Consider the following 16,298-nt stretch of genomic DNA (forward strand, 5'->3'; position numbering starts at 1 on the left):
AATTTGAAAAACGGACTTCAGATTCGTAATCAGCGACCTCGAAAACACCCGAGTAACCATTTTGAGGCAGAATTAATGACTTTTTAACTGTTAGTTCAATATTCTGTTCATATCTACTAAATTGCATTTACTTTTCCGCCATTTTGAGTCCGCTATCTTGAAATTGAAGGTTCTCATGAACATAGTTTAAAAGTACAACTATTTTATCCACCAATAGGATAGGTTAGATGTCTTAGAAAAAATGTTTTCGGCTTCAAAAAAAATGTTTAAAAAAAAACAATGATTTTTTGTTTTTTTTTTTATTTTATTCGCCATATTGGATTTTCTGGTCGACCAATCTCTATTTTGACCTCAAAATCTGAAAGAGCGATACCCAATACCCCCTAGAATCCATGGGCATTAAAATATCTGGTCTTTTAATGTTTCAATTCTTTCATTGAAGTTAAGTTAAAAATTGTGGACATTTGGGCGTTAATGGGTTAAGGCAAGTCGCGAGAAAATTCAAGGTGTCTTATTCTATAGTGCAGGCGACGGTAAAAAAAGAAACGAAGTTCAGTTAAAATAATAATAATACTAGTAATAATAAATTACAATTTATTTATTAATTATACATATAATTATTGTAGTAATATTTAAATTAGAATAGGTTAAATAAAGAAATAAAATATCAAAATAATCAAAAATAATATAAATATATAATAAATATACAAATAATATACAAATTGTTGAAATTCAGCTTGAATGAGTAGAATAAAACACGTACCAAAGATAAAAATAGGGATTAATATAGAGTAAATTAACACTTTATTGAATAATTGTAAATTGGCTTTAAATACATGAAAACTTGAGAAAAATAACTTTAGACATACCGCAGGACCGAATTTGTACGACTACACCCAAAATGCCGGTAGGTACTGCAAGTACCTGGCTTTTCCCTTTCCCTGAAATTTTGCTTTAACTTATTTCCTAAATCTGAAAATACAAAATTATCGTTGTAATTTCAACACAAATAAATATACAAAATACAAAAATCATACATAGGACACAGTATACAATAATAATAAAATAAATTTATATACAAAAACAATAAATCTAAGAAAAATACAAAAGTAATAAAAAGAAATAAAGAACAATTTATCAACAATTTACCTCATATCATCTAATGCGATGATATAAAATATAATAATAAATAGAGAAGTAATTGAAGGGTAAAAGTTAGATGAAATGAAGTGTAGTGAAGTGTGTTGAGGTATAGTGAAATGAAGCAAAGTGAAGTGAAATTATAAAATATCACCTCTGTTGTGCTAGAAAATATTTTTCCATCAAAACTAAAATCAATTAAAAAATAATTTTAATAATCAATAAATTGAATTAACTGTTTATAATATATTTTATTAAATTTTCTAATTTTATCGACAGGTTGCATGATTATAGCTTTACGAGGGTCCAAACCTTAAGTCATCAAAATGATTGCCGTAGACGGTAAAAATTTTGCAAGTGGCTCGTAAGACGATACGAGCGTGACCCCAGTTTTGTGAATAACATCCTTTTCACTGACGAGTCATGTTTTGCTAGAGAAGGCCCGTTCAACTATAAAACGGAACATTATTGGAGTGACAGAAATTTGTTTTTAGAGATGCCACGTAATAATCAAAACAGATTGTATGTGAATCTGTGGGCAGGAATTATAGATGGCCGATTGGTAAGCATCTTATACAACACCAATTCTTGGAGAAAAACATTGGCAACGTTTTCTTGATTTTCCCCACGTGGAAAGATTTCTAGGAAAGTGCTCCTGGGAATCTCGTTGGGATTCTGATTAAATTCCGATTGGAATTTTTTTGATTTTTTAAATATTAATTTTTACATAATTATATCGGAATTTTTTGTTATTATTAACCCCTTCGGTGTGAGAGCAAAATATATAATGGTCCCAAAATGTTCAATTGATATGGGTTGACGAATTTTTATGAAACTTAGTATATAAGGGTTTTTGGGGTCGCTGATTACGAATATGATGTCAAATTGACATTTTGACAGTTGACAGCTGTCAAACCAACTGTAAAATTTTCTAAAAAGTGATAATTTTTGACAAAAATGACAATACAAGGGTTTTCGGGGTCGCTGATTACGAATATGATGTCAAATTTACATTTTGACAGTTGACAGCTGTCAAACCAACTGTCACAAGGCATGGGCGAGCGTAAATTGAGTGGCTGGATCAAATAAGTCGATCTGCGCTTGGATGGACGCTTTAATGGTAGTTGGGTAGGAGTGAGCGGCTCAGAGGCGCTCACTGCTACCTGACTAGCATTACAGCGTCCGTCCGAGCGCAGATCGACTTATTTGATCCAGCCACTCAATTGCGCGCACTCTAAGTAGGAGGTATGTTAGCATTCTCCGCACCACTAACAGACAGTGCATTTTTCTAATAATGCGCTGAACTATTGCAACGACTTGTGTTAACCATAACTTAGCTCTAAAACTGGTAAGTATTAATATAATAAAGCAACTACATTAAATAAAATTTTTATTAAATAATTCTGCTTGTTCTATCATTATCAATGGATTCCGATTCAGATTCGAATACTGTTCCATGTAATAGTAGTTCAAATTCTGACTTGTCTGATAAATCAAACTTTTCTGATGAAGAAATTAGTTTTAGTGACGATCAGAATAATGCTTCAGAAGATGAATCTGATTTACCGTTATCACAGCGACTAAAAAAATTTAAAGAAGATATGGCTTGAAATGAAACAGGTACATTTTTACCATTTCATCATCCTTTTTGTGATTCAAAAGCAGGAATTCAATCAGGTTTAAATGTAGATAAAAACAGTACACCTGCGCAGATTTTTAAATTATTTTTTTATGATGAAATTATGGATATGATTTGCTTTCAAACAAACTTATATCATGAGTCTACTCTAGCAAACCGAACAAAATCTGGAACAATAAAGAAAAATTCTCGCATTCTAAAATGGGAACCTTTGTATCCTGATGAGCTATTTGTCTTTTTTGCATTAAAAATTTTAATGGGCATAATAAGAAAACCAGAAATATCTATGTACTGGTCCACTGATCCTTATCTAGAAACACCGTGCTTCAGAAGATACATGAAAATAGATAGATTCCAAGAAATCAATTCTTATCTTCATTTCTTTGATAATGAAACAGGCATCACAGGAAAATGTGACAAAATTTTACCAATATTTAATGAGTTGATCGAGCGTTTTCAGAAAGTTTATAGACCAGGTGAGTTTATTTCAATCGACGAAACTTTACTTAAATGTAAAGGGAGGCTTAGCATTAAGCAATTTAATCCCCAAAAGAGATCCCGATTTGGCATAAAACTTTACCAATGTTCTGAGTCGAAAACGGGATATGTTTACAATAGTAAAATTTATGCAGGAAAAGAAGAAAATTCAACCAAAAACAAATTGATTGGGATTTCAGGAGCAGTAGTTAAGTTACTATTAGGTGACTTAGCTGGACAAGGCCGCACACTTTTCGTAGACAATTGGTACACTTCTCCAGTGCTTTTTAAGCAATTGTCAGACCAAGGTACTAATTCTTGCGGCACTGTTCGACCCAATCGACTGTATATGCCACGAAATATTGATGAAAAAGCAATGCAAAAAGGTGACATAAAAGTTCTTCACACTCCAAAAATGAGTTTAACTTTATGGAAAGACAAAAAGATGGTTAGAATTCTTAGCACTGTTCTCTGTCCTGCAATGATTGCGACTCGCAAACGAAAACCCAATGCAGACGTTATAAAAAAGCCGAATGTCGTTCTGCTCTATAACGAAAATATGGGTGGTGTTGATCTTGGAGATCAAAAAATCAAACCATACATACAAAAAAATTAAAAAATTAAAAAACTACAAAAAAATTAGAAAATTAAAAAACAACAAAAAAAGTTAAAAATTAAAAACCTACAAAAAAAAAGAAAAAAAGGAATGTAAAATCTTTGCAGCCTCCACGTGGCACATTCCGGGGTCATGAATCAGTTCATCAGCTAATGCAAAGAAAACAATATGAATATTTTTTAATTTCAAGGTTAGATTCAAATTCAGCACCCTCAAAAACCCGCTTATACTGAGTTTTATTAATATCCGTTGAAATTTGGAAAATTATGTCCGCCATTTTGAATCCGCCAATTTGAATTTTTCAATTTCAAGATCAGATTTGAATTCAGCGCCCTCAAAAACCCCGTTATACTCAGTTTTATTAAAATCCGTTAAAATTTGGAAAATTATGTCTGCCATTTTGGATCCGCCATTTTGAATTTTTCAATTTCAAGCTCAGATTCGAATTCAGCGCCCTCAAAAACCCCCTTATACTCAGTTTTATTAAAATCCGTTGAAATTTGGAAAATTATGTCTGCCATTTTGGATCCGCCATTTTGAATTTTTCAATTTCAAGATCAGATTTGAATTCAGCGACCCCAAAAACCTTTATACCCTAAATGTGTGTTAAATCAAAAAATAAAATTTTTTTCGTGAATTTCACTTATTTTACAATTGTTATATTAACAATAATTAATTAATATTTACTTAATTATTGCAATAATTAATGTCAGTGATACCTATAGTGTCCTCAAAATTGTATGGGAGAATTTATTTACAATGAATACAATAAATTTTATTTATTTTGTGATAATATGTTCACGACCCAACGTTGGGTCGCTCACAGTATTGGCACATTATTTTTCACGACCCAACGTTGGGTCGCTCACAGTGAAGGGGTTAATATATGATAATAATAGCAGAAAAATCCAAAGGATGTTATCCAATATCATTATGTAAAAATTAAGATTTAAAAAAATTAGCAAAATTCCAAACGGGAATCCATCAGAATTTCAACTAATAATTCTAAAACATTAAAGAAATAATAACAACTCTAAGACATAGTCGAAACTTAATTTTTTTTTCCTTTTTCATACGTCCTTCAGATTTTTCATTTAAAAAATTTAAATTTCTTCTTTTTAGATCGGTCCTTTCCAAATTAATGGATATTTAAATGGTGATCGATATAATGACTTCTTAGTCAGACATCTTCCTCGTTTATTAATAACCAGTGGAATTAAGGGTTGAACACCAGTTGTAACTCAAAAAATAATGCTTTTTTCAAGAATATTTTCCAAAAGAACAATGAATCTTTTTAAAGAATACTATTTATTAGTTAAAAGTACATGTAAAAAGCTGTAATTTAAAAGAAAAAAAAAATTTTTTGAACAAAAACTTTTGGAGATACGAGCCATTGAAGTGGCGTCTTAAGAAAAAAGGCGAATTGCGGTGACCAGCATTCTGCAAGTATACTTCGTCTGAAATACAAAAATGAAATTGATTTACATTTATTATAAGATTATCTAGTTCGTGATCGAAGGATTTAAAAAAAAAAATTTGACAAAATGGCGACCTGTCAAAGTCAAAAGTATGATTTTCGTTAAAAAAATACGGTCGATTTTCAGCTATATAAAAAAAAGTTTTGCATAAAAAAAAAAATCCTTCGATCACGAACTAGACTTATATGTGTAAATGAAGCACACTAAATTTTAAATAAATCGGTTTAATGGTATTCGAGTAATCGTGGTCACCGACTTGGAAAATGTCATTTTGAGAAAAACGCATTCAAAGTTTCAACTTACTTTTTTTTGTTCAGAAGAAATTTTGTTTCCAAGTAACAAAGAGTCATCGATTCCTGGACCATATAATAACTCTTCCGCAGTGGTTGCCGTTTCTAAATCATAGGAAAAGGCCATCTGTCGTTAGGGTCAGTTATGGCTGGCCACCTTGTATGAAGCCACGGGACGCGCCGATGCAGTGTTCTGTATATCTCATTTATTTTTCACTGGATCAACTTTGAAATTTACAGACACATTTCTAAATATGTATACTTTAAGAAAATGCACAAAAAAAAATTGATTTTTCGAAAGTTACAACTGGTGTTCCCCCCTTAAGGAAGAGAGAAAGCATTGGTTGATGCAAGATGGAGTACCATCCCATAGAAGTGCGAAAGTAATGAAAACCCTTCGAAAAAGATATGGGAAAAGGATGATCGCACTAGGAACTCGAAGAGAGTGGCCCCCAAGGTCGTCCGATTTAAACCCATGCGCCTTCTTCCTTTGGGGGCATGTGTAAGCTCATATTTATGCCAACCCTATTGTAAGCGAAGAACAAAATTACCCGAAAAAATTAGAGAAGCATTTTTGACTGTTACTCCTGAAATGTTACAGAGATGCACCTTGAATTTAATCAGACGGGCAAGGTGCTGTATTAAAGCGAAAGGAGACACTTTTGAAAGCTTGCTTCCAAGCCACATCAGATACAATTTATCTGACAATTAAAGGCATATCTGGTTTGATGACTACGGGGCATCACGAAAAACAAGTTTCTGTCACTAAAATAGTACCGACCCCCCCTCTCTCTCTCTCTCTCTGTAGCTCTTGCAATGACTTTAAATTTTTGAATTATTATTATTATTACTTTTATTAACATTATTATTATTTTTAATTATTATTATTATTTGATTGATAATTTTTTCACTTATATAATAAAATTATTTTAAAACAAAGTAAGTGTTTTTTTGAAAAACTTAAAAATTATTTTATAAAAATGGTGTTAATTTTTTAATCTTTAAGAATTCAAAAGTACATAAAAAAACAAAAATACTTTTAAAACATTGTTTAAAAAAACAATCAATAACGGAATGTAATTTATTTCTTTTTAATTGAATATTTTTTCATTCCTCAAATTGTTGCAAAATTTCGTGACGCATTTATTAAATTTGATTGTTGTTAGCCTTTTCTCTTCACGGCTATGTCGAAATACGAAAACTGCAAAAAGAAACAGTCATTACATTATTAGTTTTAATTTCAGGATTGAAAGTTTAATACATAATATAATTATATCAACAAACGTCTCAGAACCCTTATAGTTTCAGATACTTAAGGATATCTTACTTTACCTTCTACAGTGTTTAAAACGTTTTCAGGGATAGCCTCATGATTCCTCTTTCCCGTTCGGGACATTGATTTTAATTTTTCTTTCCCAAATAAATACACCACTAATTTAGTTGTCATTTTTTTGGGGTTATTTTTCAAGGACATTAAATTTTTTTCTTCCATCAGAGTAACAAAGATACCACTTCCTTCAATAATTTCAACTTTATTTTCATTAACTTCAGGAATCTGCGCATCGTTTTCAGCATCTTGAAGCGAACTGTCATCTTTTGGTTCTTCATTTATAGCTCCTTCTGCAACTGCAGGTTGTTCATTTGGAGCTTTTCGCGCAGCTGCAATATGAAACGATTATTTTTTATAAAGAAATCATAAGAAATGAAAAAATTAAATTTCATGAAATATGAAAAAATTGTAGGAGTTTTTTAAGTTGTGAAATTCAAATGTTTTGAATATTAAGAAAATGAAAATTTTATTTATTTACAATTTTTTTAAAATTTGTAATATCAAAAAAAAATTTTTTTTATTTAGATGAATTGAATTCCAATTTCTTTTTGAAAATTTAATATAACCAAAAAATTAAAATTCTAAAAATTTTAGTATTTAAATGTTTTTAGAGATTGAAATTATAATCAGCGATCATAAAATCCTTTGGGTACTTTGTTTTATAAAATCATAATCAGTTTAAAAATTTTTATCTGTTTAAGAAAGTACCAAAATTCATAGATTGTTATAAATAATTACCATTCAGCATTTTTTGTCCGCAAATGTAACCTGCAGCATTGACTTCCAGTGTTTTTAACCACTCTTTGTCATCTAATAAGAATGTTGAAATTTTTAAGTAAAAATATTTGTCAAAATTTTCTGGCATTTAAAAATTATATCAAAAATTGAATTATTAAAAATATATCTGCGAAACAGAAGTTACCATTAACCGCAATTAGCTTTGCTTTGTACGATTTCCTTTCCCATGAAATTAAAGCAGTAGAATTTTTCCTTTTTACAATGTCCGTTTCTTCAACGATGCTTACAGTTTTTTCGGAAACCCAATAAACAAGATAAAACATTTTTGTTTATTAACCTTTATTTTTAACAGACAAGCGACTTTCAGAAAACTCAAAGAGTAAATTTTTGAAAATATGAAAAAGGTTAAACAAAACACTATTTAAACGTTACGAGGATGAAAAAGAAGTTCCTTGATTAAAAAATGTTCATTTTGAGTTTAAAATTAAAGTGTAAATTATCGTAAAAATAAATGATAACGTGCAAAACTAAAAATATAAAAATTCTATTTTACAAATACACATATGACTATTTTATACGAATATATGTATATGTGGAACAGGTCAAATTCAGACTTTATTAGACTTTAAACCAATTAATCTATATGCTATTAAACTATATGATTAAAATAATTATTTGTTAGTTAAAAATAATAATAGTTTAATTAAATTATAAATTAACCATCAAATACACAAACAGTTTTTTTAAAAACACACCTATTGTCATTTTCATATTTTGTTACATTTCCTCAAACATGATCTTGAAAAAACAGGCACAAAATATAAGGCTACAGAAAGGAAAAATAAGTATAGATTGAAGTATCCTCCAATGAAACAACTTAACATAAATGATGGATCCTCCTTTGAAGAAGGAATACACGCTGAGAAGGTAACAATTGTGAAATAGTATCAACAGAGTTATCCATCAAGTCCTAAAACTGATATTAGAAGATGAGATCCATCAAGTCCTAAAATTAAACCTTATAGATGTGATCCATCAAGTCCTAAAACTGATCCTAAGAGGTGAGATCCATCAAGTCCTAAACTTGATCCTAATATATTTGATCCTTCAAGTGCTAAAACTGATCCTAAGAGATGAGATTCATCAAGTCCTAAACTTGATCCTAATATATTTGATCCTTCAAGTGCTAAAACTGATCCTAAGAGATGAGATTCATCAAGTCCTAAAACTGATCATAAAAGATGTGATCCATCAAGTCCTAAAACTGATCCTAAAAGATGAGATTCATAAAGTCCTAAAATTGATCCTAAAAGATGTGATCCATCAAGTCCTTAAACTGATCCTAAAAGATGAGATCCATCAAGTCCTAAAACTGATTCTAAAAGATGAGATTCATCAACTCCTAACATTGATCCTAAAAGATGAGATTCATAAAGTACTACAATTGATCCTAAAAGATGAGATCCATCAAGTCCTAAAATTGATCCTAAAAGATGAGATTCATAAAGTCCTAAAATTGATTCTAATACATTTGATCCTTCAAGTCCTGAAACTGATCCTAAGAGATGAGATTCACAAAGTCCTAAAATTGATCCTAAAAGATGTGATCCATCAAGTCCTAAAATTAAACCTTATATATGTGATTCATCAAGTCCTAAAACTGATCCAAAAAGATTTCATGATAATGCTAAAATTTGTTTAAAAATGCTTCATTTTGTCAAGTTCCTAATCTAATCCCAAAACCATAGATTATTTGATTTATTATTTTATTTGATAATCAGCCTTTTAATTTGTCTCTAATTTTTTTATTTTGATACTAGTTGTTACAAGAAAAAAGAATCAAATTGCAAGATTAAGTAAACTAAAAGAAAATTATCTGTCATCTAAAGGGCAATTTCAGAGTTATAGGGTTCAAAAGGTTCGTGTCGACATGGATGAGGATTATAACTTTTGAAGAGGACGACGAAGCTGATTCTAATAGGATTAGAGAAATATTAGGACAACCAAAAAAATAAGAAATGATGTTGACGAAGATAATAATAATAATAATGATGATGATGATGATGATGATGATAAAGATGATAGTGATAAAGATGATAGAGATAACTATAACAGGCTTCACACCCATTAGTCAGTAAAAAAATAGTAGCAAAAAGTAGCCTGAAAAGTAAAAAAAGTAGAAAAAAGTAGCCTACGGAAAAAATTAAAAATATGTGTAGTTTATATATTAAATAGTATTTAAAATTAAAAAATTAAATTTAAACATTTAATTTACATAATAATTTGCATAATACTTAGTTTTTAAGGTATTAAAATTAAAATTATACCATAAAAGTAAAGAATTTTCGAACATTTAAATGGCAATAGAGGTAATTACAAATTTTTGGCTCAATCCATTATATTTTATATCAAAAGTCGTTAAGGCCTAATTTTTTAAAAAATAGATACTTTCCGAAATGATTCTGGATGATATTTAGAACACGAAATAAAAACAATTAAGTCAAAATTTTTATTATTTATCTTGAAATTAGGGATGGAAAGGGGAAACGAAAAGTCGACTTTCGACTTTACAATCGACTTTAAGTCTTTCGACTGTTTAAAGTCGACCGAAGTCGATTTTGTAAAAAAAGTCGACTTTTTATCGACTTTTTTTGAAATCATATTTATTTTAAGAATATTCATTTATAACTTATTAATAATTATCTCTGAATCATTTTTTTAAGAAAAATCTAATTTGATGAACTTAAATTTAATTATATTACAATAAGTAATACTTAACTATGAAAGGAAAAATCCAGAATAAACATTTTTAATGTAATTGATTATATTTCTACATTAATGGTAAAAACATTCTATTTTAAAATATTAAAATTATTCTTTATCATCTAATTATAATTATAATTCAATCGAAATTATTGTTATTAAATATTATTTAAATATTCTTATTAAAACACATTTCCTTTTTACATTCTGTACACTGCACTTTACTGCCGTCACCAATTTTTGAAAAATAAATCCAAACAGCACTAGGACCCATGTGCTTAATATTTAATTAAAAATAATGTCGTGCAACACAATGTACGAAAAATAATATATAACGTCCCGAAAACCGTTAGTCCACAGTTTCGTCATGCGTGTTTATCACGTGTCAGTTGTTTTTCATGTTGACAGAAAGTCGAGAAGTCGACCGACGAAGATCGACTTTCATCGAATTCGACCGAATCAAAGTCGACCGCGAAAAGTCGACTTTTTAGTATCGAAAGTCGACTTTCGACTAAAGTCGAAGTCGACTATTCCATCCCTACTTGAAATATGAGTTTAAAATGGAGAAGATATGGAAAACTCACTTTTTCAGCAATTAGAAAGATTATTTAAAATAAAACTCTTTTAAAATGTACAATGTATTACTGACTCTTGTTCAGAATTAATTAATTTATTATCTTTTATTGATTACACAGCCTCAGAAAAAAAATTAATTTTTTCACTTTTTAATTTTTTTTCTTTTTTGAGCAGTTTTTTGAGTTTATCTCAAAAATAAGAACCAACTTTTAAATTCTGACCCCGGATTCGGATTCAGTGACCCAAAATACGTAAGAATGACTAGTCTATTTTACCGGAAAAAATTTTTTTTGTGGGGGTTTTTTAACCCTCCTTAGTACAACCTAAAAAAAATGACGCCGTAGCACAACCGTAGAGAGAATCCCCTCACATGCAAAAGAAATGCGACGCTGCCAAATGTTTGAAATAATCGACTAAATTGTGGGTTATGATGCGGCTTTACAAATATATTCGAAATTTTTTGAAATAAACATTTAAATTTCATTTGAAAATTAATAAGTTTTAATAAATTTTTTAAATCAATTGCAATAATAAAATAAAATTACTTATAATAAATATTTTAATTTTCAAATTAATTTATCGAATAATGTGTAGCTTTTCACATTTTTTATAATAATTTTATTAAATATTTTTATTTATTTTAACCAATAATTAGATTAAATAATATAATTTTAATTTGGAAAATAAATAAATTTTTTTGGAATTTTCAAAAAATATATTCAATTTTTGTAGGAAAAACTTGCAAATAAACATTAAATCTAAACAATTAAGTTATAATTTTAAAAGCGATTTATTTTTTGCTTGAAATAACATAAAAACATTTGTAACAATTTTATTTTATATAAATAGTAATACTTTTTAGCTTCAGTCCCTTTTAATACTAGCACTTAAAAATATCCAACAAACATAAATTTATATTTTTAGATTATTTTTAATACACAAACTTGGTTTGCACGTTATATAAATTTACTATGTAAAAGATGCAAACCCTGTTTATCTTTATATTGTACAGTAACTTAGAAGTTTTCGTAAAATTTAATTTTAACTTATCTATGCACATTTTTCGGCTCTTATTTGATATTTCTTAATCAAATTTTTTTCGAAATAGAACCGTTTAATCTTAATAAACTCTACTCGACATTATGAATTTTTTCGAAACATTTATAACATACTTTAACAGTATGTTCTGTGCAAACTTTAAATGAGCATCGAATGCAATTAGTCTTCGAGTATCTATTTTTTCTCTTTGGACAGTAAGCGCATCTGAATGGATCATTGTTATTTACAGAACCTTGATCTAATCCAAGGTATCTTTGCATCTCCTTTCGCAGGTTGAATTGAAGTGATCGAATTGAAGATCTTTGTAAAACTTGAGGTTTCGCCAATTCATGGGCCAAAGTCTTCAAGAATGTCCTTCTCTGAATTTCTTTCGCGGAATTTAGAGAATAGATGACGAAACTGTTGATGCCTGCAACGTTTAGAATTCCAAAGAATATTACAAGTGGCCATCTGTAAGTATCCCGAGCGACGTTATATTTCGCTGAAAGTTTGTCAACAACGTCAACGCCACCCTTTGTTGAATTGTAAAATGAAATTATTTCTGGTAAAAATTTCTCGCCAGTTGAATGATCGATTTCACCCGTGTCGTGCACAGTGGAAACAAGAACGACTGATTTGTTTTTCTTTGGCACGTGGGAGAGAAGAACAGCATTTTGTTGATAACCAAAGAGAGTGGATTTAACAGCCCTGCTTTTAGTTTGCACGAAAGTCGGTGGAAGCTCTCGTTTGTTTTGTCTCACAGTACCCACTGCTGTCAAATTGTAATCATTAAGAAGTTCTTCGATCAGTGGAAATGAAGTGAACCAGTTGTCAAATATTATATTTCTGTTCGAGTTCGCAATCGGGATCGCCAATCTTTTGACTACATTGCTCGGTTTGTTATCAACGTAGAATGGCCCATCAGGTTGTACTCCAAGGTATACTTCCATTTTGATGGTGTAGAATGTATGGGCATCGGCAAGACTAAAAATTTTTATACCATATTTTGCCAGCTTGCTGGGAATATACTGTTTAAACGGGCACCTTCCCCGAAAAGCCAGTAACATTTCATCGATGGTACAGCATTCTCCTGGTATGTACAATTCAGGCAATCTTTTATTGAAATCATCGAATATTTTCCGGATAGGTGCAAGTTTATCAAGAGCACGTCTCTCTTCCCTCGTTTCAATATTATCAAAACGTAGAGTACTCAATAAAACCTTAAATCGATTCTGGCTCATTACTAGACGAAAAAATTGTGGCGCTGTAGTATCGCTATTACTCCAAAGCTCTTGTGAATTTGTACGAGACATTTGCAAGACACCGGCCATATACAATATTCCAAACAGAGCTCTGATTTTAGGTATAGTTGTGTCCTCATTATTTCCTTTCTCCGTTGCATTATTATTGTTTCGCTTATAGAGCAATCGAATGTTTGTACAAATTACAATCTCCTTTAGAATTTCTTCTGTAAAAAATAAGTTCCAAATTTCAATTGGTGTTGTGCAGTTTCGAGCTTCACCTTTTACTCCAGCAGAGAAATTAATTATGTTTTTGCTCTAGTCCTTGTATTCTTTGGAGGAGGTGTTTTATTCCATTGAGTATTATCTTTACCTAAATAGAACGTCTGAGCAGCATTATTTTTCGAATTGGAAATGCCTTGCTTTGAATAATTCGAGTTTTTTGAACTGGATTTTTTTGTTACATTTCCACCAGAAGCAACGCTTTCCTTCCCACTAGTAGAAATTGGTTTGGAAGGAACTTCCGCTGATTTCACTTCATTTACCCTGAAAAAGTTTAAAGTATTATATAAATTCATAAAAACACAACACATTATATTTTTTTAAATAAACAAAAATTAGAATTGAATAGTGAATTTCGAAAAGAGCTCAACTCTGAAAACTTAATTATCAATTTTCTTCAAACCAATCTAATTTAAGACAACTATTTTTATATTTTTTCGTGTAACATAATAATTAGTAACTACATGAAAAAGCTGCCTTCTTTTAATCAAAACAATTTTAAAACATTGGTTTTTTGTGTCTCCTTTAAAATTTCAAAAAATGGAGTGGACCCCTTTTCAAAATTCACTATTGAATTTTAAAATAATGAAAAATTTTAAAAACTTACAATTTTGAAGGACCAACTTTTTTTCGCACAGGTTGCTTTTTCTGTTTCGCGTTTTTATTATCAGAAACCCTATAAAATTTATATGTTACATTTATTTTGAAATTTTGTTTTGTAATTATTGTTTTAAATTATACTCAAAACACAAAAAGCATGAACAAAAAAATGTGTACCAATTATTATCGTTTGAGTCCTCAGAATTTCCTGAATAGTCTGAGAAAGTAGATTTGGTGTCGTGTTCAGAATAATTCATTTCATCTTCTGCATTATCATCTGATGAACAAGTTTCTTTTGATGTATTCCCCTCAACCTCCAGGAGTTTGGCAGCATTAAATCTTTGGCGAGTCAGCATATTTTTAATTTATCTTTAAAAGAAATAATTAATTTAATTTATGTCATAGTGAAAATTTATAATATGCTACACTAAAAATTTTTTCTGGACCTTGAAAATTATTCAATTGGCAATATATAAAAAATGCTATAAAATTTACAACACATCTTCGAAAATTTTATTTTATATATGATTATAACGTTTTTATGTATAATTACAGCATAATTGTGTATATTTATCTGCCGGTCTGTCAAGTTGAAAAAACTCTTTTACATTAGTAGTTAATTCACTAAATTCACATTAACTAAAATACACTTTTGACGTAATATTATTAAAAATCTAATTAAATCATTCTTATTACATGATTCATTTCAATTTTTAATAATAATGATATGAATAATCCAAAATAAAAACAACGAATGTGAGGTTATGTGAGGTTAAAGTCATCTTTACAACAAGTTTAAAACAACTTTTACTTATATATTTCTTTCACACACGCACTGACCAAGTATTAATTAAATTAAAGTTTCTAAACAAGCCATTATTGATTGTTTGTGTATAATTACTTACGTTTACTTAATTTTCATATATTATGATCACATGGCGATTCACTACATATAAACTTATTTCTGGTACGAACAACAGAAGAACGGCAACGTCGCATTGAGAACTTGAACATTTTTCACATACGCCGAAGCACAAGTGTGGAGAGAATCCCTTACTTTTTTGTGTTCTGGTCGTCTTCAAAAATTTAAAACTAAAGATTTATTTAGTTTAAACTAAATTTCTTTTTACAAATGTATACTTGAGAATTTTGTTAAAAGGTATAGGGAAGGACAGCGCTCTATAGCGTGTCAAAAAAATCTATATACAAAATACTGAAACCAGTGAGGGAATCCCTCACTGCCTGTACTAAGGAGGGTTAATTAAGTGAAAAAATGAAAATAATAGATAAAATATGTTTTCAAAGTTGGTCTGTGAAAGTATGTAAGTTTAAACAGCACACAAAAATGACACAAAAATTGGATCTATAAGGTGCTAAATATCTTGCGGTTACTTTAACCTTGCGCCGGTTACCTATATATATTTCGGTGAATCTAAAAATAATTTTTCTACAAAAGTGAAGGGAACGAAAAGGAAAAATGAGTTGTTATCCATCAATAATAATAAATATAAAGTAAATGCACTTTTGCCAGAAAATTCAAAGAAAATTCCAATTGTCAAAAAATTAAAGATAAAAAAAGAAAGTTTGCAAGATAATTTTTCTACACAAGTCAAAAAAAAAAGAAAATTGAAAAAAATTCATTATGTTGCAATATTAATAATGAAGATACAATAGATGCACTTTGGCATAAAAATTCAAATGAAATTCCAATTCTCAAAAATGGAAATGATCCAAACCTTAAGGTATAGTACATTTATATGTAAACACTTTTAATTATTTAAATTTAAAAAATATGAACAAACTAATATTCTCATTTGCCGATTTTTGAATATTAGTATGGCTCTTCCAATCAAATTGATCATCTCTTGAAAAAATCATTTAACTTATAACGTTCGTAGCTTTAAAAGTCAAATTTGAACATCTTTCTTAAAAAATTTTTTTATTAAAATCCAACAATTTTTTAAAACTAAAAATTTTTGACCGTTATATTATTACGATTATTATTATTTACATTTTATAGTACAATTTCTTTTCAATTTTAGAGTGTAATGATAAACAAAGTGAACCATAAATTTTCAAACACTTGTGGA

General features: G+C 29.4%; 2 protein-coding genes across 2 annotated transcripts; one reads left to right on the top strand and one right to left on the bottom strand.

The window, feature by feature from the left end:
- The first annotated feature begins 2,882 nt into the window (after positions 1-2,882).
- Positions 2,883-3,872, top strand: LOC127279932 (piggyBac transposable element-derived protein 4-like). Its single transcript, XM_051302591.1, has one exon. It carries the CDS (start codon positions 2,883-2,885, stop codon positions 3,870-3,872), a length of 990 nt encoding a protein of 329 aa, XP_051158548.1.
- A 2,930-nt stretch (positions 3,873-6,802) lies between these two features.
- Positions 6,803-14,564, bottom strand: LOC127279933 (piggyBac transposable element-derived protein 4-like). The gene is made up of 8 exons (XM_051302592.1): positions 14,386-14,564; positions 14,216-14,284; positions 13,700-13,872; positions 12,339-13,553; positions 8,793-8,906; positions 7,709-7,780; positions 6,968-7,299; positions 6,803-6,841 (listed from the first exon to the last, which is right to left on the bottom strand). The coding sequence occupies exons 1-8, from the start codon at positions 14,562-14,564 to the stop codon at positions 6,803-6,805; spliced, it is 2,193 nt and encodes a 730-aa protein (XP_051158549.1).
- Between the last annotated feature and the right edge of the window lie 1,734 nt (positions 14,565-16,298).

The sequence above is a fragment of the Leptopilina boulardi genome, unplaced genomic scaffold (genome assembly GCF_019393585.1).
Source record: "Leptopilina boulardi isolate dan_hultmark-lab unplaced genomic scaffold, ZJU_Lbou_2.1 LbouV2_226, whole genome shotgun sequence".
In the NCBI taxonomy this organism is placed as follows: domain Eukaryota; kingdom Metazoa; phylum Arthropoda; class Insecta; order Hymenoptera; family Figitidae; genus Leptopilina; species Leptopilina boulardi.

Bases quoted from the DNA above. Each gene is read 5' to 3' on its own strand.
- LOC127279933 (XM_051302592.1), bottom strand. From the start codon at position 14,564: ATGCTGACTCGCCAAAGATTTAATGCTGCCAAACTCCTGGAGGTTGAG. The intron at 8,907-12,338 runs GTTCTGTAAATA...CTCATCTCTTAG, and splicing joins ATACCTTGGATTAGATCAAG to GATCAGTTTTAGCACTTGAA. The intron at 6,842-6,967 runs GTAAGATATCCT...TTCTTTTTGCAG, and splicing joins TAAACACTGTAGAAGGTAAA to TTTTCGTATTTCGACATAGC.
- LOC127279932 (XM_051302591.1), top strand. From the start codon at position 2,883: ATGGATATGATTTGCTTTCAAACAAACTTATATCATGAGTCTACTCTA.